At 33.5% G+C, this 25910-nt stretch overlaps 7 protein-coding genes across 10 annotated transcripts in view; 4 read left to right on the top strand and 3 right to left on the bottom strand.

The window, feature by feature from the left end:
* Nucleotides 1-1297: 1297 nt before the first annotated feature.
* On the bottom strand, nt 1298-5099 carry SH3PX1 (sorting nexin 33-like protein SH3PX1). Its single transcript, XM_018506874.1, has 5 exons — nt 4399-5099; nt 4056-4248; nt 2760-3211; nt 1986-2681; nt 1298-1903 (listed from the first exon to the last, which is right to left on the bottom strand). Exons 1-5 carry the CDS (start codon nt 4411-4413, stop codon nt 1652-1654), a joined length of 1608 nt encoding a protein of 535 aa, XP_018362376.1. The 5' UTR covers nt 4414-5099; the 3' UTR covers nt 1298-1651.
* A 1058-nt stretch (nt 5100-6157) lies between these two features.
* On the top strand, nt 6158-8339 carry LOC108760753 (tRNA pseudouridine synthase A). 2 transcript variants are annotated; one of them, XM_018506876.1, is made up of 6 exons: nt 6158-6275; nt 6686-6814; nt 7046-7180; nt 7385-7531; nt 7733-7967; nt 8037-8339. In XM_018506876.1, exons 1-6 carry the CDS (start codon nt 6205-6207, stop codon nt 8301-8303), a joined length of 984 nt encoding a protein of 327 aa, XP_018362378.1. In that variant the 5' UTR covers nt 6158-6204; the 3' UTR covers nt 8304-8339. The 2 variants fall into 2 exon arrangements, with proteins under 2 accessions (XP_018362378.1, XP_018362379.1); XM_018506877.1 differs by having other exon boundaries at nt 6193-6319.
* A 19-nt stretch (nt 8340-8358) lies between these two features.
* LOC108760635 (dual specificity protein phosphatase 19) lies at nt 8359-9095 on the top strand. The gene has a single exon (XM_018506691.1). The coding sequence runs from the start codon at nt 8496-8498 to the stop codon at nt 9093-9095; it is 600 nt and encodes a 199-aa protein (XP_018362193.1). The 5' UTR covers nt 8359-8495.
* A 1727-nt stretch (nt 9096-10822) lies between these two features.
* On the bottom strand, nt 10823-19213 carry Dp1 (satellite-binding protein 1 Dp1). Of its 2 annotated transcripts, XM_018506872.1 has the most exons (23): nt 19103-19213; nt 18913-18981; nt 17648-17850; nt 17039-17254; nt 16648-16854; nt 16317-16532; nt 16062-16245; nt 15652-15966; nt 15446-15555; nt 15202-15358; nt 14911-15086; nt 14694-14825; nt 14467-14613; nt 14232-14390; nt 14015-14149; nt 13719-13937; nt 13515-13650; nt 13267-13415; nt 13058-13186; nt 12868-12978; nt 12503-12700; nt 12109-12327; nt 10823-12029 (listed from the first exon to the last, which is right to left on the bottom strand). In XM_018506872.1, the coding sequence occupies exons 3-23, from the start codon at nt 17807-17809 to the stop codon at nt 11787-11789; spliced, it is 3720 nt and encodes a 1239-aa protein (XP_018362374.1). In that variant the 5' UTR covers nt 17810-17850; nt 18913-18981; nt 19103-19213; the 3' UTR covers nt 10823-11786. The 2 variants fall into 2 exon arrangements, with proteins under 2 accessions (XP_018362374.1, XP_018362375.1); XM_018506873.1 differs by lacking the exon at nt 18913-18981 and having other exon boundaries at nt 11787-12029.
* A 773-nt stretch (nt 19214-19986) lies between these two features.
* On the top strand, nt 19987-21840 carry Dnz1 (DNZDHHC/NEW1 zinc finger protein 11). The gene is made up of 4 exons (XM_018506792.1): nt 19987-20554; nt 20738-21019; nt 21168-21326; nt 21394-21840. Exons 1-4 carry the CDS (start codon nt 20442-20444, stop codon nt 21668-21670), a joined length of 831 nt encoding a protein of 276 aa, XP_018362294.1. The 5' UTR covers nt 19987-20441; the 3' UTR covers nt 21671-21840.
* Nucleotides 21841-22927: 1087 nt separating this feature from the next.
* Nucleotides 22928-25237, top strand: ArgRS-m (arginyl-tRNA synthetase, mitochondrial). Of its 2 annotated transcripts, XM_018506966.1 has the most exons (5): nt 22928-22991; nt 23077-24235; nt 24313-24440; nt 24530-24753; nt 24853-25237. In XM_018506966.1, exons 1-5 carry the CDS (start codon nt 22956-22958, stop codon nt 25001-25003), a joined length of 1698 nt encoding a protein of 565 aa, XP_018362468.1. In that variant the 5' UTR covers nt 22928-22955; the 3' UTR covers nt 25004-25237. The 2 variants fall into 2 exon arrangements, with proteins under 2 accessions (XP_018362468.1, XP_018362469.1); XM_018506967.1 differs by lacking the exon at nt 24853-25237 and having other exon boundaries at nt 24574-24689.
* A 324-nt stretch (nt 25238-25561) lies between these two features.
* The window catches only part of wtrw (ankyrin repeat domain 61 water witch), a 9801-nt gene continuing 9452 nt past the window's right edge, over nt 25562-25910 (bottom strand). Inside the window, exon 3 of the mRNA XM_018506690.1 lies at nt 25562-25621. The gene's annotated coding sequence lies outside the window, so the exon portion shown is untranslated. The remainder of the gene's footprint in view (nt 25622-25910) is intronic.

The raw sequence follows: 25910 nt of genomic DNA, 5'->3' as shown, positions 1-25910 counted from the left end.
ATTATTGTATACAGAGTGTCTGATAAAGACCAACAACAACGTTTAAGAAAATAAATTCTCGAGATTATTTTGAGACGAAAATTCTAATACCAAGAAATCAAAACTACAACAGCTTTTAAATTATAAACTTCGATTTCGATATCTACACAGATTTTTATATTATTCGTTGCCACTGGAATGGTCAACCATTGCCAATTGAATAAGAGGATTGAGTTGCCACTCTACCGTCTTGCCATGAAGAAGTGAGAATTTACATTATACGTTTAGGCATACTGATGATGGCTCGAAAGCAGGCCGAAACGTTTATGCGTAACTAATCTATATTATATTGCGACAATAAACGATTTTTATTTTCGCACTAACAACCGCGTAAAAAACTCTCATTAGCCCTTATTTGTTCGTTGTTTTTTAAATTATAAATATTGAAAATTGGCGAAACATATCGTTTAAAGTTCGCGCGTTCAGGTGTTGTACAATGCAAAACGCGTGAACTTTAAACAATATGATTCGCTAACTTAAGTGGTCTCTCTTATAATTCAAAAACTATTATATAACTATTAGTTAATACATATATATATACTATTATATTAGTTAATTATATAAGTTATATATATTTAGTATAATTAAATAAATCGACATTTTTGTATTATTATATATCTTAAAATGATCTCAAGAATTTATCCTTTTAACGTTGTTACAATCTTTACTGGACATTTTGTATACATACATATATACATATATCCATATATATATATATGTTATATAATTATTTCTTTTGATTTTAATTATTTTATTTAAAAATAATAAGTGTGTGTGTGTGTGTGTTATGTGAGTCTAGTACAAAATATTACGAGCAACTTCGTGTGCTGCTATTTCTCAATTGCTTCATGTTAATGGACAAAACATGAATCAACGAAAATACACAATCAGATTATCAACTTTTAATGTTGCACAGCACGGATATGTGAATATTTTTAATTACAAAGTATTATTACAATCATAATAATTCAAGTTGCAATACACATGATATTTTGTGATTTTATAAAGTCGAGTAACAGACCGTATAAAAATTCAAGTCTGTATAACATCATAAGAAAATATTCGAAGAAATAGAAAAATATCAAGATCGAAACGTTTGAACTTGTACAATATTTAATTAATTTGAGAGAAATAATTATAATTATTAGCGCTAGTCTTGCTTGGCTCATTTGTTTATTTATTACAATATTAGAAATTTTTATTCGAATAGAATTAAAATTTTGAAAGACCAATTTCAAAAATATCAAAGTGCAGTGAACTCTGAATATTACAAAATTAATGTCAACGTAAAATATATTACAATTGCTTAAAATGTATCAATGATCATCGTGTAATTTATCAATTTCAGCCATATACCGAATTTTAACACGATTTCTTAATCACTTCATAAATACTTGGGGGCTATGCACAGCTGTTTTGATATCAATTATTGTCCAGTTTAACTGTTCAGTTCTGACTGTTCCGACTCAAATAACATGGCCTAATATATATGTACATATTTCACTGAAATTGCATTTTCTTGTTTTAATTGGATATCTTTTTGCTAGCACTGATGTCGGCCTTAAAGCGGCAGGATTATGTTACTTAGGCAGATTCGTGGCAATTATGAGTATCATTCGTCGAATGTATTTAACGCCTCCCGCAATTTATCGACTATCTTTTGATAGAAGGCGATTTGTTCCGTTAGATGCGTCCTTACGGCCTTATTTACATGCACTTCCCGTTCCGTCTGGAAATGAATCTCCTCGGCGATCAGAGCACGAGCTATCACATCAGTTCGATGGGAAAGATCACGTAATTGTTGTGGTTCCATTTTATGCTCGCTGACCAGTCGCTCGCAATCCCTTCGTTTTTGCATGGCGCTCTATGAAAGAACATAAGACACGGTGTATGAAAAGTTAATCTGTTCAAACATAACACGCTAATTAATACACTCTGCGAAATACCTTATGAATGCTGGTGACGTCGGGAAAATTGCTAATAATACCGCGATAAATATGAAACTTGTCAGATAACGGTTCCCAATCGAACTTTGGCTGTTCCTCGTACAGCTTGCCGATATCGTTGTAAGCGTCACCGGTCGCCTTCAATGCACGTGTCAGTTTACCGCGACCGTTGTCATCCGCCTCCAGAGCGTGGCTGAGCGATGTGAACGATTGACTGATCTTTTGAAACTCTCTCTTGTACAATACTTGATGTTTCTTCGCTTGATCAACCGTCATAGCCATAAAGTTCTTCACCACTGGATCCAAACCACTGATAAATCTATTAAAGGCATCTGTTTGGAGCTCCATCTTTATGATGTCCAGCGGTGTGTCTGGACACTGAATAGCATTGAAGTAATTCACGCCTAGTAGCTCATCCTTCTCTGCCTGTCGTTTTCCTGCCTTCCATCGCTTCTCGTCCGTGCAGGTAATAAAATGTTCCCAAACACGACTACGCGACAACACGGGGTGTCGACAGACATAATCGACGAACTCCTGTAATTGCGTACGCCGGTGCTCAATAAACGCGTCCTCGTAGCGTCCTGATATCTGCTTATCAGGCAGAGGCGGGATTGGAATAAAGCAATATTTCTCTTCTAGGCGTTCGTGCAGCCAATCGAAATGTTTGTACCTCCTTGAGACTTGTATATTATTGAACTATGATATAAATATTAATATTAGGAACAGATATTTAAATAAAAAAATAAATAAATGAAAAAGATGATTTCCTATTACCGTAGGAGTTAACTGGTAGACGATGAAACTTTTGAGACCCTTCAGTTTGGATTCCTTTTTGGGTGATGTAACAACGCAACTGTAGGATTCCCCAGTCGGTAACCATGTGCACCGATTACCCTCTCCTTCTTCCATAAAGATTTTTTCACTGTCGGGCACAGTTACCACTTTGACGCCCAGCAAAAAACTATCTTCTCCCGACTTGATTAATGTAGAAAACTTATTGTTTTTCTTTGGTACAGTGGGTATAGGTCTCTCTGGTATCACAGAATGTATAGTATGCATGGACATTGGATCCCCATAGTCATTAGCGTTATTCTGTTGTGACAGTGATATCTGTGGTTGTTGCTGCGTAGGAGGAACGTAAGCCTGCGTTTGTCCAACTTCGGAATCATCATCCCAGTCATCATCCCAATAATCTCCTGAACTTTGTTGGGACGATGTCATAGCATCTACACATACATATAATATATAGTTGTCACGAGCACTGTGCTCACGCAACATAATAATAAAATAAACTCAGAAGATGATAAAATTAGACGATTAAACAGCGCGATGATACTGCGCGTGATGTTACTTCAAATGAGTATCGGGAAGGCTGATAGAAGGTGTACTGTTAGCAAGGACACGCAGAAATAAAGAAAGGATCTAAAAGAATTCGATCGAAAAGAAGAGGAGAGCAGGCCGAAAACTCTCTCAATTTGAATTACAGAAGGACTTTACACTCAAGAGCAGTCCGTTTATCAAAAGTCAGTGTAACACGTTGAAATATTCAGTAACAAAAGACGAGAATAAAGTAAAAATATTTTTATTCTCGTAATAAATATTCATTAGTTCTCATAAAAGTGTGAGAAAATCATTCTGCTCTGATTCAATTGTTGCCTATGGATTTTGAATCCACTGTGCCCATCCTCTGACACAACACAGTGTCTTCCGCAGCAAAGACACATTCTAACACAGTGTATCATTTTAATCTTGTTTAACATTGACAAATAATAATACAATGTTACACTGTGTTCTTCTAGGAAAACACCTACAGTGAATAGTTACATCTTTATTATTTATCAATGTTAAACAAAGTCACTGTATTACGCTGTATTTCTTGCTGGAAAGCACCAATAAATACAGCAATCCAATTATAGATATCAATGACATTATCTACTTTTCCAAAGGTAATCACTTATCTTTTTCAGATAATCATACCGTATTAACATGCGACAAAAATAGATAATACAATAACAGATACCAATGAACACGTATATGTATATTCTTTCGAATAAGAGTAATTTTACGTACTGGAGGATGCAGCTTGTTCAACTTGCACCACTTGGACATACGCGGCTGGGAATAGTCCCGATTGACCACTCTGATTAAATCCTTCACACCAGCCATCTCCCACATTGTCTCGTATGACAGTCAAAAGTTCACCGGCAGTGATTGACAGCTCCGCCGTTCCTGACTCGCCCGTGAAGTCGTACAGCGCTCTCACCTACAAAAAGAAAGAACAAGAGGAAATAAAGCGGGCGTGTAAGAACAAAGAATCATCTCACACGCTCGTAATAACAGAATGAGTCATAGCGAGACTGGATTGATCGAACTCGGCAACTTAGGTCCTTTCACAAGAATTCTCTTCACGTACCTGCTGATTCTCCATCGTGCACGATTCGCGCGGTCAGACGCGATTCGCTGAGGGAATTCAAACTCCACCGAGAGGCTGCACCCGGTCACATTTCCACTCCTCGCCTCCCGCCGTCACGAACCGTCTGACATTTGCGCGCTCGTACCTCGCACGGCTCGCGGGTATAAGTAGTCACCAGTAACCAGCTGGAGTCGCTGAGAATGACTGTACTCTCTGTACCCCGCAAAGAACAACAGTCCGTCCGCCTCTTATTGCCTCTTATTGTTAATTGCACCTCCTACATTTCCCCTTCCCTTCGTCCGACCATTCCGCAATTTTATCGCTTTCCGTTTCCTCCCGTCGAAGCGTAGATATGTCTCGATATATGTATCTATGAATTCGTTGAATGTTTCTCAGCTCAGCTGCGTTCACTCGTCGTTTCCTCTCGTTCCTATTTTTTTCTTCAAAGCGCGAGGGGCTGAATAAATAAATATCTATTTCATTTCGAACAGATGTCTCGCTTACGAAAAAGTGCAGCAAAAGCTACACGGCGACCGAGGGAAATGGATTAGTCGTTATCATTCAATGTCAACGATATGAACGGGACCGATAGCACTCTGGAAATGGATCGCTGCGTTAAACAATAAACAGAACGACGACCAACGTCGTGCCGATCGACGATTATCGTTTTGACGATTTGCCGCGCACGAGAGAAGGTTAGAGAAATCTGGAGAAATCGAGAACCGGTACTCAGTGTTGCCAACGTGTTATAGAAAAAAATCCCAAAATCCATCTAGAAAAAATCTCTACAATTCTCCAATTGTTCATCAGAAAATTAAAAAATCTCCATTATCAATTTTATTAGGATTATTAGAAAATTGTTTACGAATAATAAAATTGTAACAAAAAATTTAGGCTGCTTTTCGTTGTTCACTACGAGTACTGAAAATCTATAGTTCATGTCGCGTATACTATAGATTTTCAGTACTCGCAGTGAATAAAGCCTTAAACACAATGCGAAGGAATAGCGAGGGAGGATCCCGATTGCACACACCACTCATATCAGCTGGTGCCTAATAATTTTTCACTGCTTTACCAATGAGAATATTTTATTTTTAAATTGGCCAATTAGCGACGCATGTGTGCAACATGCAATATGTGCAATCGGAGCCTTCCCGAATAGCGATAGCGATAGGAATATACACTTTCTGATAGGATTTAAATCTATCAGAAAGTGTATATTCCAGTATATCTGATAGGTTGAAATCGTGTTATTCCTATCGCTATCGCTATTCCTTCGCATTGTGTTTAATAGGCCTTCTACAATAAGCCGCAAGTCAGAACGTCAGAAGTCTTAACCAGAGGGTCGATTCTGTATCTTCAAACAAGGTGAAAATTACAAAAGTGAGCGAATTTACTAGAATACTGATAATTTCATTGGTCAACACCTAGTAAATTTGCTCACTTTTGTAATTTTCACCTTGTTTGAAGATACAGAATCGACCCCCAGTTTCCTACAATTAGCATCAAATCTATTTATCGACACTACGATTTTAGGGGTGATCCCGATTGACCACGTCTCGATTGGACACCACCAATCACAGCGATCGGTGCTTAGGAGCTTTGTAGTCTCAAGCGCTGTGAGTGGCTCGTGTCCAATTGAGCCGGGTCCAACTGGGTGCCACCCCGATTTTATTAACAGTGTCGAAAGTGTGAACGTAGTTCACATCAATTTATAAAATTGATGTTGGTGTCGCGAGTGTACGGTGGCTTTCGAGATCTTTGAGCATCTTTGAGGCCACTGGAGCCCACGTGAAAAATGCTGGGATGGTTTTTCGAGATAGTCTTTCTCAGGTTTCTCTCTGCTCTTGTTTTCATGTGTACAAAACAAAATTATGGTACGATATTTCCTTAAGTTTTCGTACATTGGTACTCAGTACAGGTATAATACAATATTTATATTTTAATATAAACGTATATATATAAACTTATTGATTGGATAGCATGAGCGTGTGCGAGTGCGAGCGACGTTTAACTGTGAGATTTATTATGATTTTGAGTGCGATTTAGCGATAACTAGAGAGTTATTACTTGTTTAATAACTATCTAGTTATCGCTATATATAAATCGTGGTTAAGTTTATATTTATAAATCAAGTCTCTTCTTAACAAGGCAGAAGTAATAAAATATTTTATTCTATTTTATAAACTTGGGCACGACGTTCACGAGTATATCTTGTTTTGCGTATTGAGTCTGTATATCTTTTATTTCTTTTTATCATGTAACTCAACAAAGTACTTTTATAAAGGGGTTTGCAAAGGCAGAGTTCCAACAGTTTTGTACGAGACACAGATTCTATCCAGGGTGCTTTAGAAACTGCTCTGCGAACCGTCATACCAAAAAGCCTAATTGTTCCATCATTATGTCTCTCTAGCAGGTAGACTGTTTATTATGCTTCATATTGCTTTTGTATTGTGTAATCAACTTCCGTTACTTAATATACTTAAGATCTTATAACATTCTACCCATTGTCAAAAATATTGTTCTATGTATGAATATATATATATATAAACTGTAATTTGCATGTTTTCTTGCTTTCTATATGTTTGTTGAAAAGATTAAATTATTCTCATCGATCTTTTATGATATGAAGTGTATATTTTTGTAGAACAGATGCTGGAGTTCATGCTTTAGGCAACACTGCTCATGTAGAGCTTGAAAACAAATATAATATAATATATAATTCTTCAGATGTAAAGAAATATGTAAATCGTTATTTTTCCAAATGTGGTCATACCATTAGGTAATTCTTAAAGACAGTCATCTTAGTCCTGATTGTTTCAAAGTTATTTTAACTTTAAGCGAGACTTAAAACTTTCTCTCTCTATTCTTCTGTCAACTTTAAACAGAGAAAGAGAGAGTTTTAAGCTTTGCTCAAAGTCAAATTAACATTGGTGCAATTGAGTTTTAAATGTTAATACATTTATTAAAATAATACTTTTCATAGATTACTGGATTGTATACCTGTCACACAAAATTTTCATGTAAGATTTGCATGTAAATCTCGAACATATTTATATAGATTTATGATACCTAAAATATGTGGAGAACAAAGGATATCTCTACCAGAAACAATACATACTTATCATATAAGGTAATTATATGAAGTGAAAATTAATGTCCTTTGTCCTGGAGATTGAGTCTTTATCTTGAAACGGGTGAAAATTACAAAAATAACAATTTACTAGATACATTTGAGCAATAAAATATAAAAATTCTAATAAATTCGTTCATTTTTATAATTTTTATCTTTCAAGATATCGAATCAACCCTTTGTTTATGACATATCTTTCAGATCATACAACTTTGACATAGATAGAGCAAGACGTGGTATACAATTGTTTATGGGAACAAAAGATTTTACTACGTTTAGTGCGAAAGCAATAACAGATCGCAAAATCCATTATGTACGTGCTTTACAAGCTTTTACTTTGGAAGAGGCACAGCCTTTAATGCCTTTTGATCCACTGTCTAAACATTTTACATACTTTCATTTCACATGCAAGGCAAGATCTTTCTTGTACAATCAGGTAATACTTTATTCGCAAATAAATACATTTTTGTATGTAAAAAAATTATAAGTACTACATTCTGTTCAGGTCAGACGAATGATTGGTGCTCTAATTGCATTAGGATTGGGAAAAATAACAGAGAAAGATATCACTGTAATGTTACAAGTTCCTTCCCATCATAACTGGAATCCCTGTATTACACCTGTACCACCGAATGGCTTACATCTATTGAATGTAGAATATGATCTAGATGAATTGAGACATTGTACCATATTACTAGAAGAAGAGCAAGAAGAGACACCGCAATTGGAGGAACTACAGTGGGAAGAACAAGGAGTGCAGTTGAAAGAATAGATGACACAAAATATATGTTAAAAAACTGTTAATTGCAAGAGTTGAAAAATATTATTCAATGTATAAAATAGAATCTATTGTATCATTTGGTAGATAATGACGTTAATACATGATCTTTTTTAACGAATGTATTTGACATCCTGATATCTAATGTCAATATCTATATAATAAATACTTACTAATTTTTGCACGATGGATTTACGAGATCTTATCGCGAAAAAAAAATCGTCGTTAAAATCATGTAAAACAGTGATAACGGATCAGTTTGGCAACAAATATGAAATCGAACATGGTCAAGTGAAGAAATTAGAAAAAAGTCTGCCATTCGTGGTAGATGAAAAACCTGACTTGCATGTAGCCAGTATAATACCAGGATTGTACCTCAGTTCTCAAGATCCAGCGGTTTGCAATGATATATTAAAAAAGTATGAAATACGACATATTTTGAGTATAGGTGTCAACCTTTCCGAAAAATATGATGACATTCAGTATCATATCTGTGACTTGTTAGACTTGCCGGAATCGAATATATTGCCATCGATAAAAAAATGTGTTAATATCATACACACGAATCTTAAAGAAAATATTCTTGTGCATTGTAACGCTGGAGTATCTCGTTCTGCCAGTATTGTTATCGCTTATTTAATAATTATTATGAAATTATCATATGACGAAGCTTATAATATAGTGAAAAGAGCAAGAAGTTGTATCAGGCCTAATGATGGATTCGTGAAACAACTACGTAGTATTGAAAATACAACTTTTGTTTATGAATCATGTTTCAATATATGAATTTTTATGTACTTATTCTATATTGATAAATTATTTATCGGTACTTTTGACTAATTTTATATATTTTATAATGATCATAATAAAATAAAATAAGAATTATTTTATTTTATACATGTATGCATATTTGTGATTTTGTGAGTTATTTTACTTCGAACTGAGATTTTGAAAGGGCAGAAAAGAATATATGCCGTAGGAAATGGATAAATAGATCAATGAATGTAGTATATTGTTACAATATAATCCATGTGTTATAACATTATTTACTTATGTGTACAGAGAATATTGTTTTATGTAATTACAATATATTTTATTATAACTCATTAGAAAATTATATTCATGCACAGCATCTATGAAATTCTTAGCCAAAACTAAGCATATTAAAATTTACTAATTCTGGCTTTTCCTTACATTTACCATGCATTGGAGATGACACATAGGTCGCCGTACCAAGTAGATTTATAAAAATTACTGTAAATCTAAAAAATATAAGTGAATTTCTGTATACATGATAATCCTATTATTTCATTCACATAATAGTAGTGTATCAATGTACCGACATTGGTACCTATTACCTCTTTCTCTTTCTTCTATTACATATTACATATTGTATAGAATAATTATTATCAATATCTATATATGTGTTTACATGTGATGTGTATATATACAGGCTGTCCTAAAATCACTAGATGATACTTTACGGATAGATAAAATATATTATTTAATATTTTATTCATTGCAAATATCGAAGCATCGATAGTTTCAAAATGACGATCCATTAAAAATGTGTTTTTCCGCAAATGAGATTCGAACAATACAAAATAGCTTGTAAAAGACTTTTAATTCGAAACTATTAACTACTACATTGAGAAGAATCTTTAAGAGTATTTATCATGAGAGGAATCTTTAAGAGTATTTATCATCCAGTGATTTTCAGATATCCCGGATAAATACAATATATATGTATATGTATATATACATATACATTGAATTTTTTATTTATATGTATAATCTATTATTCACATTCCTCCAACAATTGAAATGAGCTGTCTCGAAGAAAATAGACAAGGCACTTGAACTGAATATCCTTTTCTTAGCTAGTTGGCCTCATAAATAGTAGAATGCAAAGACTTGCACATCAAACGGTGTACAAAAGTAGAACGAATAAATAAAGCCGGCTATCGAAAGGAATTCGTGTATCGTTCACTATTCATAACATCATTCAACAGATTTAATTTGACCATTCTCTGCAGAGTGCCGATTTCACGTATATCTTAGACTCCGTTCCGTTGCACGCATTAATGCGCTTGAGGTATCATTTTATCCTTGTTCGCAGAGTGTTAAACAAGGATAAATGATACATTATGCGCATTACGCATGCAATGGAACATAGTCTTAATGAATAAGCGACGCGGGATCAAGGCCTTCTTCTAAATATCGTGTTTCTTGAACATACAACATTGATTTCTTATAATGATTAAAAATAGTATAATAATTCATTTTGATGTTACAGGTACAAGAAAATGATTTCTATTTACTGAGAACAATGCAAATGTGAGAAATGGCATAAAACACATTTTCCTGTTTCTATACAGCATCAAAAATTTCATTTACTGATGAAGATTATACTGGTTTCAACCTCCGATTACAAATCTTGTTATTTGGACATCATTATTGATAAGTATGCATTCAATGCATCGACAGATCTCTCATTTGTATTAAAATCACAGAGATGTAAGTCGAGTTGGTAACAATTAATGTAATTAAAAATTGCGTAACCCCCCTAAGGAACAAATTTTTCCCTAGAAAGCCCCTACGTTTTCCTCTTTTTTTTTTTGATTCATGAAAATTTTATAATATAAATTTCAACAATCGTGATGTAGTTTAGAAACCACTTCACTTAAGTGGCACAAAATAACGAGAAAATGTGATATATGTACAAAAAAAGATATAAATAAATTAACAAATTATTATGCTAAGATCAACGTATGACTGTTAGTGGTCTATACGTAATACAAAGATTATCTGTGAAAATAATATAATACACGAATAAATCGGCCAGTTTCTGCGGGAAGAAACTAATATACACAAAAATTTGTTTAATCGTAGAATACAAATTGTATTCACGGACAATTTGGATTTCTGTAAAGTAGAAAATACTACAGAATAATTCTACTTCGGAATTTTTGAGGATTTAGTCTTGTTCCGCAGAACGCTGACCCGATTATTTCCCACGAAGCCACAGTCTTAAGTACAACATATCTGTACCTGGAAAGCATATCATTAAAAATGAAAGCCACGAGATTAAATTGACGTACATGTGTACGCCCGACTGGACCGAGTGACATGGCGACGAACTCAGGACAACATGCATTACAGTTACAGATACATAGGACATCGGTATTATGAATTGTAAATATAAACATCGTCGTCAAACGTTGTGTGTAGTAAACCAGTGTCAGAGTCCAATAGAATGGCCAGGTCGTATGCAGCAACAACGTCAGTAATGGAACAGGGAACCACCCAACACAAGTGCATATGCAAGTGTAAGATGTGTTTCATGTGTGTATGTGTATATGTGTACGCTCATATGTGTTTTACATACCGTTTGTCAGAGGAAAGTTACCTTACATCTCGTTAACTTATTAGGTTTCATCAATTGGTTTTTAGTGTGAATTTTTTCAGATTTATAGTTTAACGCTTAATTCCCCAAGGGCCGTCTGGAGTTACAACGGGTACATGAGAGTAACCAGCGAATTGCGGGAATTCCTCTACACTAGCTGTATTCGGTGCGCTTTGAGGCTGCTGTTGCTGTTCCCATGGTCCGCCTTTCACGATGAAGCCGGTATCATTCTCACTGCCACCGATGTTGCTACCGTCATCACGTTGAGGTGAACGCAAACTTTCACGATATTCGTTTTCTATCACATCTTGCATCTGTCATTGTATTTTTTTGTCAATTATAGTTTTAAAATTCTACTTACGTTATAAATGGCTTTAAGCAAACGTCACTTACGTATTCCTCCTCTAGATTCAGTAAACGTTCCCTTGCTTCGGCTACTTTGTCTTCCGCTCCCACGATAGTTACGATATTGGGGTCAGCATCGGTTTTTCTTGGAAACTTTATGTCAACTTTAAATTCCTCCATTATTTTACGGATATTTCTACCTTTTGCACCGATTAAACGTGAATGAACTGCAGCGTGTATCTGCACTTCCTCTTTTGTTAAACCATTCTAACAAGTGAATAAGAGAAAATAATAAATTGTATTAAATAAAACCCTTAGTATAAAGTATTTTTGTGACTGTTCCGTTGAATCATTTTGGAGGACAAAGAAGTATATATAAACTATAATACTTTATTTCAATAGGGATATTTTTATAGAAGTATTTATATAAAAACTGACTTACCAATTCATTGACAATCTTCATAATATCATCTCGTGCACTGAATGCATTCTTCTCATATCCCATTATTGTAATAATATGTTCCTCGGAATCACCCTTGCGCGGGAAGATAATTTGAACGTCGTGATCACTACGTATTTTACTGATCACCGCTCCTTTTCGCCCAATAATTTTTGGATGATATTCCGGATCAACTTCAAGCTAATTGAATAAATGTGAATTATGTAATTCATAACGAGATAACATTTGATGTGTTATTATTTATATTATTTATTATTTTTCTTTAAAAAATATTCGACATCTTTTTTTCAAAATATTCTAAACTTTAATTTGTTGAAAAATCAATCATGAATTAATAATGAACTTACCTTTAATTCAAACGATTTTAATGCTCGATCTTCTCGTTCGGCCTTCAAAGACTCGCATTTTTCAAGGATAGCTTCCTTGGCACTTTGAACGCAGGATGGTGTTCCAGAAATCTAAGAAATAGATAAAAGATAAGTATATGAGATAAATACTTATATTATTATTCCAATAATCAATGTATAACGAAATTACTTTGATGTAATCCAACTTTTCCTCCGCTGGAGAAAGCATGATGTGTACGTCATATGTATTCATTAATTCACGCACATCTTTACCTTTCTGGCCAATTATCGAACGATGGAAATCAAACGGAACGTCAACCTAAATGCAAAGAGGAAAAATCTTGCTTAAGACTAGTTCTATAATTATGAGAGTACATTAGTACAAGAATATTAACTAACTTGAATCGTGATAGGGACGAGATCGAGTAAAGCTTGCTTAGCGGCAGCAACGTTTTCAGGTTGACCGGTAATACGAATTATATCGCAAGCTGGAATAATTTCCATACCTTCTCCATTTTCACCGTTAACTTGTTCCGCTTTTTGCTCGTCTAGAATAATGCAAAATCAAAAATTTTTACTGATTCAATCAAATTAACAATTCGTGGTGAATATATTTGCATAAGAGACAATGAAAACAGTGTACTAACCATATATGTCGCGATCGGGGAATTTAATTTGCACGTCATATTCAGACGTTATGTTTTGCACTTTGCGACCCTTTGCACCCATTACTGTACGATGATGTCTTTGCGGTATTACGCATTCCACCGTTACCATAGATTCCTAAATTGAAAAAACATAGTAAGCATATATGCTTGATAATACATTCGGTGTTCGTTCTACAAACTTACTAGTTCCTGAACGATTTCTCGCATTCGTTGTTTCGCCGCTTCTATGCACTCATGCGACCCTTTTAAACTAACGCGATCGCTATCGACACCTGCCCGAGGAAATGAAATCTGCACACCACCGCATTCGTCAGCAATTCGGTGCAGTACACCGCCTCTTCGTGCTACAAAATGTCTGTGATGCTTAGGATCGATACGAATTTCACCCTCGATAATATTGTCCTGTAAATATGTTAAAAAAGATTTCAGAGATATAATCTATATTTATATGAATTATTCGAAAATAACGATTCTCATACAATCTCTTTAATCGTAGCTTCTAAATCGGCTTTAGCCTTCTCAACCGCTTCTTTCTTTCCCATAATTGTAATCACTTCCTTATCTTGATCTTCCTCCGTCGGGAACATAATTCGTGCACCTGTGGATTCTCTTATCTATAACAAAAAAAAATTTATGTAAAAATTTACTTTCCAAATAGAATCTGGAAATACAATATATTGAATTTGTGCACTCTACCTTTTTGATGTTGGCACCATTCTTTCCAATAAGGAATTTATGATGTTGAACTTTGGCACGTACTTCAGCCGAGAAACTAGATAATTGCTTTTCATTGCTTAGTTCTAAGAGCTGCGCTTTTGCTTTCTCCACATCGTCTTTTGGACCTCTGATGCAAACCTATGTGTACATACAAGGGTATACATTTATCCATACAACAATTATAATTTGACCAAAATTTTTTTTTCTCTTTTACCTTATCACTTCTACTTTCTGCCGTAGGGAATTTGATCGTGACACCTCCGCAATCTTCCATAATAGAATGTATCAATTTACCTCCGGTACCAATAAGAGAATTATAAAACTTTGGTGGAATAGTGATCTCTTCGGTAACGATATTAGCCTAGTGTGATAAATATTTATGTATTCGCAGAAATCTCTTAATAATTTACACTTATTGTATATAGAACATTAACAAATTACCAATTCATTTTGAATCTTTTGTATCATTTCTTTCGCTTTTTCCACATTTTCCTTTTTTCCAGTGATAGTTATAACATCACTCTTCTCACCTTCTGCAGGCAAATCGATTTTTGTTTGCGTTTCTTCCCTAATCTGTATCACATAATTCATAATAAATAAAATTAAAGTCATAATAAATGCAATTAGTAGAAAAACGAATACAAAACCTGATACAAACCTTACGGATGTTAACACCGCCTTTTCCAATAACAAACTTATGAAACTGTTTAAAAATAGGTACTTCCAATACATGATTGCTTTCGTTAAGTTCTTTCACCAACTTCATTAGATGTTTATGGCACTTATCTACATCTTCTTTAGGTCCTCTAATTTTCACTATATCTCCTTTTTCACCTAAAAAAAAATTGATTAGCTGATAAAAATTGTAAGCAATGTTGGAACGATATAAATGCTTTATTGTGATATTATAAATTAATGCAGTATAAAATTATGTATATAAATTGTTTACCTGGTCCAGGTATAATAATTTGTACTTGATTAAATTTATCTCTAATTTCTTTGATATTATCTCCTTTATTCCCAATTATGTTACGATAATATCTGTGATCTATAATCACATCCTTTTCTTTCTCATTTTCTAGTTTTTTAACCATTTCTACAAGTTCCTATATTATTTATAAAATAAAAACATTAATATTTTTTTCACTGATTTAATAACGATACTTGATACTAATTAAAAATATAATACGTACCGTTTGAGCTTTTGATACCCCAGCATGATTACCTTCAATACGGATAACGTTACTGCCATCATTTTCAGAAATACTAATCACTACACCCGTTCCTTCCTTAACACGATTCACTTTAATAAAAGCAGAATAAATTTAATACAAACTCAGATATTCTTCTTTGCATTACAAGATGTTATTAAAAATTGCAAACGATATTAAATACTTACCGTTACAACCATTTTTCCCAATGATATGCTTGTAGAATCTCGGGTCAACATTTAATTCTGTGAAAGTAAGCTTTGATATAAGATCGTTGGCCATAAGCTGCAATTCGTTTTGTGCTTTTTCTACTTCTTCAGGTGGGCCTTCTATCTTGATTTTATCTTCTTTTCCAGTAAATTCTACGTTTACTTTTGGCATTTCTTGAGTAATTTTTTTGATATTTACACCTTTGCGGCCAATGATGTATTTATGTATCCATACCGGAGCCTCCACCACAGCAGTGCGAACACTATTTGCCTTTTCGTATACCTTGTTAAGTGCTACATAAATGAGAATATAAATAAATGTGTAATAATTAATATGTTATCTAAAGATATAGTATTTAAAAACTAATTAATAATTTTAAATTGCTTACCCTGACCGAGCTTCTCTTGGGGTCCTCTAAGAGTTATGGTACCAGTTGCCGAGTCAGGTGCAGGCATTTCTACGCTCACTCCAGTTGTTTGTAATATTTCCGCTATAGTACTACCACGAGGCCCAATTACATACTTATGCTGAGATTTGGGAACTTCTACGGATACTGTAGTACATCTTTTTGCCTGAATTAAAAATTTACATATTACTTATATATGTGCTAATAAAATTATATAAAATAGTGTTATTAACTTACCATATCCTTGTAGATACTATCGATCTTTTGTTTTGCAGCCAAGACTCCTTCCTTCTCGCCAGCGATAGTTATTTCATCCTGCTGTACTGATGCAGGAGGAATATTGATGCGAGCACCAGTTTCTGCCATCATAGCATTGAGATTTTCGTTATGTGCACCGTATATAAATGGATGATATATTTTTGGCACAGTTATCCTTTCAAAAGCCTTCCTAGACTGCAATATTTATGACAAAATTTATTGTATATGCATGCACTATCTTGCAACAAGTGCAATTATAGATAGAATAGACATATCTGTGTATACAGTAATTTATTATTTTAAAAATTACCTGTTCATCAGAAATAACTCTGATTTCATGTTCAGCCTTTTCAATGCCTTCCTTTGTTCCTGTAATTGTTATTATATCTGATTGATCTTGGACACCAGGTACGTTAATTTTTGTAGCAGTTTTCTGCTCTAGATCTTTTAGCCTCTGCCCTTGCTTTCCAAGAATCCAACGATGATGATCCTTAGGAATACTAATCTGCTTGCTTGCCTACAAAAAATTGATGAAAATACAGAATAATTTATGTATATTTATGGAAGATTACAAGAATGTAATAAAAAATAATAAGTTAAAATGTTAAAATATTGAAATCATTCTATTTAATAATAAAAAATGTATATATTTGCAAAGTAATAAGTTATGTATTCATGTGTATCTCTTAATAGAGGATTACCTGAGTTTGAAACGTTGTCAGAATACGCCGTTTGGCTTCTAAAACCTGATTTTGCTTTCCAGTTATGAGAAACGTTAGAGACTGATCCTTAGACGATGCAATTTCGATAATAGTGTTTGTCTCTTTCATGATAGTTTTACATGTACGAATAGATTCGCGTTCGCCAAATTTATCACTATGATCAAACTTGCGTTCTTCCCCTGGTACGCGGAACATCTACATGAAAGTAGAAAAAATATGTAAAAGAATAAGTACTTTTTCGTACAGTAAAATGCAATTTTAATTTTTTTGTGATAAAACTATAAATTCATGTGTATATCTTTAATTATAATAAATGGACTTGCTGCAATACATTAGTAAAAATGGAATAAACAAATTCTAAAGTTAAAAAATGATAGAAAAAATACTAACATCACATTTGACTATGTTGTGAGTTAGTCTCATAGTGTAAACACATGATGTTGGCATTTTTTCTATCACTTTAATTTTAGATTTTACTCAATTTTTTTACAAAATGTAGATTAGTTCACCCTTGCAGCAAGTCTTCCATTAAAAAAAATCTATACATTTAACAAGTCATATAAGAAATCAATTCTTATAAACCTTTACCTGTGTAATAGTAATACGACCAAGTTGTAAGTTGTTACTTATGGAAAATATGTTTAACGGTCCAGAATTGGAGCTAGATGATTCGGGGAGGACAGGGAATGTCTCGTCGTAAGTAGGTGGCTCGTAGGCCGTTCCCTCTTCCATTACTGATTGCTGCTGCATTTTTCGGATGTCCTGTTTCGTGCCAAGTCCTTACAGTAGCACTATAATATAAATCAGAAATATTCTACCTTTCTAACAATCCTTTTGTAAATACATAATAACATACATATAAATAAAAATGTAATTCTTATTTTTAATTATTAATACAAATAATTCATATAATATCAATAATAATATAAAAATTAATAAATTAACAAAAATAGCAAAATTTATATTTACATGTATACATATACATTTATATTTTAATACACACATGCTTCATATATTCGTACACACATACAATTTTTTATTGCAAAGTAAATAAAAAAAAATATGGGGAGCACCTTGACAACATATATATTTGCACATACAAATGCGCACGTATTTACATAAAAATCTCATTTTACTTAAACTCAAGATTACACTACTTATTACACGGCGATACTTTATTAAATCTTAACTTTGCGACGAAAAAGATAAATTATCTGCTGGGACGTCGATAGTTAATACCGACGATAAATTTTCTCCTGAATAACCCGAATAATCGCGAGGAAACGTACCCGGGCCTTTTCACAAAGGCCGATCGAATCGCGATAGAATTTCGCAACAGTATATTTTTTTTTCTCGCATTCGACATAAATTCTTTCAAGGCGACCCGGATTTTGCGGAAACGATAGATATCGCGCGCGACTCATGCCGCGCGAGGCGTGCGTAGCTAAATGGACGATATCTTTTCCAAAGCTGAAAACAGAATTTTGCAATGCTTCCGGAGGAGCATCGTGGCCGGGAAACGACAAACGGACGCACGCCAAGTACACGTCAATGACCAATGGCTGAGACCTGAAACCACCATATGGAATGGAGCGTTAACTTGACACGTCACGAGATCGCTAACCTCTCGCGTCGGGGGCCAACATCTGCACGTTTTTTGGCGAGAAGAAGGGCCGATCGCGGGAGAAAATCCGAGACGAAGGGAAATGACGGGACGGAATGAAAACTGTGCCAAGAACGAGGAACGAGGCCCAAGCATCTAACCGGGAAAGTGTCTACCAAGGTAGGGAAAGAAGACACGCACGCTTCTCCGCACACAACACGGACAGCAGAGTCTTCAAGTTGCTACTTACTCTACCGTAATAAAGAAATCCGGCCAAGTAATAAATGCCTATTACGTAGCCAGTTTAACGGTGATTTGCCTGAAACAGTACAACGTCGGTTACGAGGAGCGAGCGGCGCACTTCGGGCCACGAGATCTAATTAAATTAACGTGGAGCGAAATTATCGCCCCATTACCGTGAGACACACGACTCTCCTTACCGGTAACGCAAAGTGAAATGAGACGGAGGCACGGAGGACCCGAGGACCGTCGGACATCGGACGACCGAAAGTCACCACCACGATCCTGAAGGATATGATAGGCTTGCGGGATTTGCGTCACTACGGGATACCAATGTCGCGCTCGTAAATTACCACGTGGTCATACTTATCACACGATTGGATATTGCGAATATGCAAGTAGAATGCTTTCCAATCAAAATACAAACACGCAGATGCAACGTCACACCATTGGTTATCGACTAGGAAAACTTCCAGGACTTCAGAAATGTGCCATAGGTATAGAAAAAAACAACATAAACCAAATCCGTCCCATGGCACAAATTGGATTCATCCGATTTTTTCGACCGATATAGTCGAGAAGATTGAGTCGATGATTCAAGAGAGTTATATTTTTACAACGATGACAAATTTATAAATAGTATTTTCCAGCAGAAGACACAAGTGTCGTTCTACCTTTGTTATTCATTGCATGTCAAAAAGGATAGAATGATGTTTTTGTCTCCTAAATAGAAAGCAATCTGTGTCATCTGTGTCTTTTGCTGGAAAGCATCCAAATTGTAGCAAATTCGATCACTGCTTTAGATTAGTGTATACTAATAGTTGCTTAACATGAAATTGAAAAAAGTTAAATGTAAAAGTATATAAATATTTTAAATATGATTACAATATTGTTATGTATATACATATATGTACAATAAGTTGATTGTATTATATATACCACTGCATTTATTTTACAAAGTAACTTTTTTAAATATATGCTAATTCAGTGTAATGCGAGCGACCAAATTTGCCACTCTTTTTTTTTACTTTCGTATGACTTTGCACTAAAGCTCGTATCAGATTACACGTTAGAGATTAAAGCCCGTATCAGACTACGTATCTGCTGCCGCCACCGCTACTTGCCAGCGAAATCAGAGTAGTGCCGTTTGACACATCGGCCTCTACTACTCCACTTTCCAATTAATTTCATTTCTCGGTAGACTGGAAATCCAAGAAAGAGGATTAAAAAAGGAAGAATTTCTTTTCTCTGAACGATCAAAGACCTTGCCAATAAAAAGGCCAAGATCCAAGCATCCCACCACACTTCCGTCAAAACTTTCTCTCTAAACGTTAAGCTCGTCAAGTCAAGTCAACACAACGATTCTGCACGGATTATGCATTAACTCGTCGATCGGCGTCACGACGGATACCTGCTGACTGTATCAACTCTGAACAATTAATAATGTGGTCCTCCCGAAAGCAGATGACATGACACTTGTGCGCACAGCGATGAAGAACTGCAATATTAATCGCTGCGTGCCGTTTGCGAAAACAAAAAATGTTCGTCCGAGATCCCTGTGGCATTGTATGCATTATCGTCACCTATGTGGCAGTATTCTACGCTGACTACGTTGTGGTACGATGGATCGTGTTACACACTATGCAAGACAGGTTCGTATAACACATGTTTGTCAACAAGAATTATCAACATTAAGTTATTAATATTAAGTTATTAATATCGAGTTTTTCATATTTTACGTGACATCTCACATTTATTTTTTTGTTAGTCTTTCTAATTTATTACACTTTCTTCTTGAAAAATACATTCAGCAATATTATATATCTTGTTCCCAGCTTATGGTGTCCATTTCATATAATAGCATTTAATACTGTTGTACTTCTTCTTCTGATGGCACATTTGAAAGCAGTCTGCAGTGATCCAGGTATAGTACCCTTACCACAAAGTAGAATGGACTTTTCCGATATTCATGTCTCCGGAGGAAGCGACGATCATGAGAGTGATGAGAAGGACGATTGGACAGTGTGTACTAGATGTGAAACATATAGACCACCTAGAGCACATCATTGTAGAATTTGTAAACGTTGTATCAGAAAAATGGATCATCATTGTCCATGGTAACTATATGAGCTGTATGGAAAACAATAGTAATACATTAAAAAATCGATATAATAACTAATTAATTTTTAAATTAATCTCATTGTATTTAAACGATTAATGTTCCATTCATTTGGATTTATTAAAGTTTTAACTTTCTTATTTAAGGATCAACAACTGCGTCGGCGAGAGGAATCAAAAGTACTTCATACAGTTTCTAGTGTACGTTGGTGCATTAGCTGTCTACGCTATTATTTTAGTCATTACGTCCTGGATTTATGACTGCCCGCAATGCAATAACGATATTGCAGTCAAACAAAATCGCATGTATGTACTTACTTTCTCATGAGAAATTTATGATAACTGGAATACTAATGTTGAATACCTGTTGCAGTTTACATTGTGTAACATTAGTTTTGGAGTCGGGGTTATTTGGTATGTTTGTCATAGCGATTCTAATTGATCAATTCCAAGCGATCCTAGGCGATGAAACTGCCGTGGAGCGCGTGCAAGGTATACAGCAACGCTATCACAAGAATACACCACGAACGTTTACGCTGTTGTCTCAAGTATGTGGAAAGAGCCATCCAATATTTTGGCTACTACCTTGCCACAATCCGCCACGTTACTCTTTCAGAAAGGACGCATATTTAATCGATCACGAAGTTTGAGATCATATACGAAACGAGTGTATTACATGTCTGCACATACACGGTATTTTTTGTATTATTTTTTTATATTATATATAACAGTATATTAGAGTAATTCATTCCTTGGATTAGTACTTTAACATGTCTTTATACGAATTATTGACATAATATAGATTTCAGATTTGTAGCTATAACGTTTCTACAGCGTGGAAATAATATATATGTATAATAAACACTCATTCTCATAATATATTAAGATGATTAATAATGTCATGAATATATTAATTATTATTATTTTACATGTATATATTTCATATAAAATATATACACATAGCGTATATATATGCATATATACACATATATGTATGTATTTATTTAAATATGAACAAATAATAGCTTTAATTAGTACATGTTATTACTTAGGTTGAATATATGTAATAACAGTACACATACATGAGAATGTAATTGATATTTTATGTTAATAAATTAATTTTCTTATCTTTTAAAGTTAAAATATATATAAGAATAAGTGATATTTCAAGTGATACAAATAATAATTTTTTTATTTAAGATAATTATTGCTAGGAACTATATCCTCGCCTAATAAATTAATTCGCTGCAAGGATTGTATTGTAGTATTCTAGAAAATACATAAAATTGTGTTAATATAATTTTAGAAAATTGAAACTTATTATTAGGTAATGAATACGTATTTTTTAATGCCTTTGATAACAATTTTATTAGTTTATATTACCCTTCCGTATTTATTAATCAATAATAATAATTTTATCTGTAAATCATGTGCGCGCGATTGTATTTTATTAATTAAATGAAGTTAATAAATGGAAATTTTTATTTTAAAAGGGAATATAACGTACGTAACAATTTATAATTATTTATTAAATATTAAATATATTTTGAGTAAAATTTTATTGATATTCTTATTTTTATCCGTGTTTCTGTAATTTATGTATGCACTGTATTTTAAAATTAACAAAGATTTTATTGCCAACCTTTCAACAAAATTCTAGTTATATTTCAGTTTAGGCGACATTAGCGACATCTATCAGTAATATTATTTTGGAGCGTATCAATTCTAACCTATTATTGTAATCAGAAAATTTTTTATTTTATTATTTAACATTGCTTGTATGAAACGTTGGATTAACAACGTTAATTGACATTATTGGCTTGTTGTGTGTGTTATCTTACTATAAAAAAAATCATTCCTTCGTAACTAGTACCATTCTTTATAACTTTTATAAATAACCAGATAATTGTTCACATAATCTTTAAATAATTAAACATGAGTAATAGAATGAAAACTGCAATTTTAAAAAAGGTATTTTTTTCCAAAGTCATAAAATGTTCAATGATTTGAAATTTATTTTTTATTATTATTTATCTAATTATATTTTTGTTTTCAGATTACAGAATCCTTGCCAAACGGTAACAATATAAATATATCCAATGTTGCATCTTATTTGCATTTGAAAACATGTAAAACAGAAGGAATCTATTCTTTCCTACTTCCATTAAGAACTAGACAATATAATATACAGAAAGAAGCACAAAATATCATAAATAATGAGCCAAATGGTATTTTTGACACCATTAATATAGAAAATAATGCTATCTCTTTTAATATTTCCAGAGATAGATGTGTTAAAGAACTTTTGGAACACAACTGTTCAACAGTGTCGGCTCCAACCTTTGTGAATAATAAAAAAAATATAATAGTAGAATTTAGTTCACCTAATATTGCAAAACCTTTTCATGTAGGACACTTGAGATCTACAATAATAGGAAATTATGTTGTTAACATCAATAGTTTTGTAAACAATAAGGTGAAAAAAATAAATTATTTGGGTGACTGGGGCACACAATATGGCTTAGTTCAATTAGGAATTGATATAACAGGTACTAATGAGGATGAAATGAAAAGAAATCCTATAAAAGCCTTGTACGCAGCATATGTTAGTGCCAACAAATTAGCTGAAACTGATTCTTCTGTATTAGATCGTGCGAGAAAAATATTTAATGATTTGGAAAGTGGTACAGGAATTGCACATGAACAGTGGAGCATATTTAAACAGTATACTGTTGAGGAATTAAAAAGGGTTTATAGCAGAATTGGTATTACATTTGACGAATATCATTGGGAATCTATGTACAATGCCAAAAATATCAAGAAAATAGTTACATTGATGGAAAAAATGCAATTACTAATAAGGGACGAGCAAAATAGAAAAGTTGTGAATCTGAGCAATGAGAAAAGCGTTCCTATAATCAAGAGCGATGGCTCCACTTTGTACATAGCTAGAGATATCGCTGCAGCTATTGATAGATTTGAAAAGAATGATTTTGACTGTATGTATTATGTGGTGGATAATACACAAGTAAGTCATTTCTCAAATTTGTTAGAAATATTAAAACAAATGCAAATGCCGTGGGCTGAAAAACTCAAACATATAAAATTTGGCCGATTGCACGGTATGCGTACGAGAAAGGGAAATGTTATATTTTTAGAAGATATCTTAGATACTGCCAAAGATATCATAAAACAGAAACAAATTGACTCACATAGTATGTTAATTTTAATATTAATTATGTAATATCTAAGTTTATATAGAATTAGTTTTATAATAGAGAAACTTTTGCAGCTACTAAAGTTTGTCTAGATTCATCTGATAACAGCTCGGATATATTAGGCATTTCCGCAATGATAGTTAATGATTTAAAAAGAAAACGAGAACGAGATTATACGTTTGATTGGAATACAGCATTTGATGTAAGTGATCTATATATTATCGTGAAAAAATTATGTGATTTTATATGCGTATTGATTAATTTTTGTCCTTATCTTTTTTGTAAGGTCAGTTGAAAGGGGACACTGGTGTGAAATTACAATATACACATTGTAGATTAGGAAGCTTGGAGCGCAAGTGCGGTGCTGTCCTAACTTCGAAATGTGAGCCAAGTTTATTACAAGAAGAAGTTGTTGATGAATTGGTCATATTAATTGCTAAGTTTGAAGAAGTAGTGCTGAAATCATATGAAGAATTAGAACCCTGTATATTAACGGTATATCTTTTCAATCTAAGGTATGAGATACAAACTCCAAGACTCAAACATTTTTTTCACAATTATCTAACTATGTACAATATGTACAGAAATATGCACAAGTTCTCTTTCTTTTTTAGTAATGCAATTAATAAAGCTTTTAATTCATTAAGAGTAAAGGATGAATTGCCTGATGTTGCTAGTCAAAGACTGCTGCTTTTTCATGTTGCTAGAAATGTTCTTGCACAAGGTATGAAATTACTTGGTCTAATACCCTTGGAAGAAATGTGAAGGCAAATGTACGTGTGTACTCTTAAAAGAGATGTGAAATTGCAGCACATCCTGCTTTCTTGGTAAGACCTTAAGTAGAAAAATTATGCGTCTCTCTCTACTTTCTTATTCGATATCAAATAACTAGCTTTATTTCCGTGAATAAATTTTATTGTATAACGAGATATTTTTCTATGGCGCCATTTCATATAATTTTAATGCGTGCAATGTGAAAATTACATGATAATAAGAGTTAACGTTTGTTCCAAGAGAATTTTCTTCTAGCACCTTCTTGACCGGGCTTCTTTCTTTCACGTATCCTCCAGTCTCTTGTTAGAAGTCCAGCTGTTTGAAAAGAACAGTAACTTTTTAATTATCTATCATATATTTAATTAACATTAATACAGTTTTATTGCGACATATATATACATATATATATTGTATTAATATATTTTGCCAAATTGATTGTTCCTTACCAACTCGCATTCTGTCGATTGTTGGTTTATCAACAAAGCTACGTAAACCCCATGAAATACCCCAACGTATAGCACCCGACTGACCAGTAGACCCTCCACCATTAACCGTGGCTTCGATATCTACTTTATCAGTCATATTTGTAAAAAGTAATGGAAATATAATCTGTAACAGATAAAAATATGCAAGAACCATGAGAGGTAACTTCGTTTATAAGATGACATATTAATATAATAAACAATTATTAAAAGGTAAGGAAAAGCCAACTTAGATATTAAATATTCCGAGATTTCTTTAAGAAAGTTGATACTTTTTTGAGAAAATAAAATTGAAAGCTATGATAATTTTTTTATTAATAGAAACCAAAAGTTATAATTGCCGTTTACTTGTAAAAATATTTACAGTGAAAGAGAATATGTACATACGTATATATATATATATATATATATATATA

Source organism: Trachymyrmex cornetzi, unplaced genomic scaffold (assembly GCF_001594075.2).
Source record: "Trachymyrmex cornetzi isolate Tcor2-1 unplaced genomic scaffold, Tcor1.1 scaffold23, whole genome shotgun sequence".
NCBI classification, from domain to species: domain Eukaryota; kingdom Metazoa; phylum Arthropoda; class Insecta; order Hymenoptera; family Formicidae; genus Trachymyrmex; species Trachymyrmex cornetzi.
This window is presented reverse-complemented; position numbering and strand designations above follow the sequence as displayed.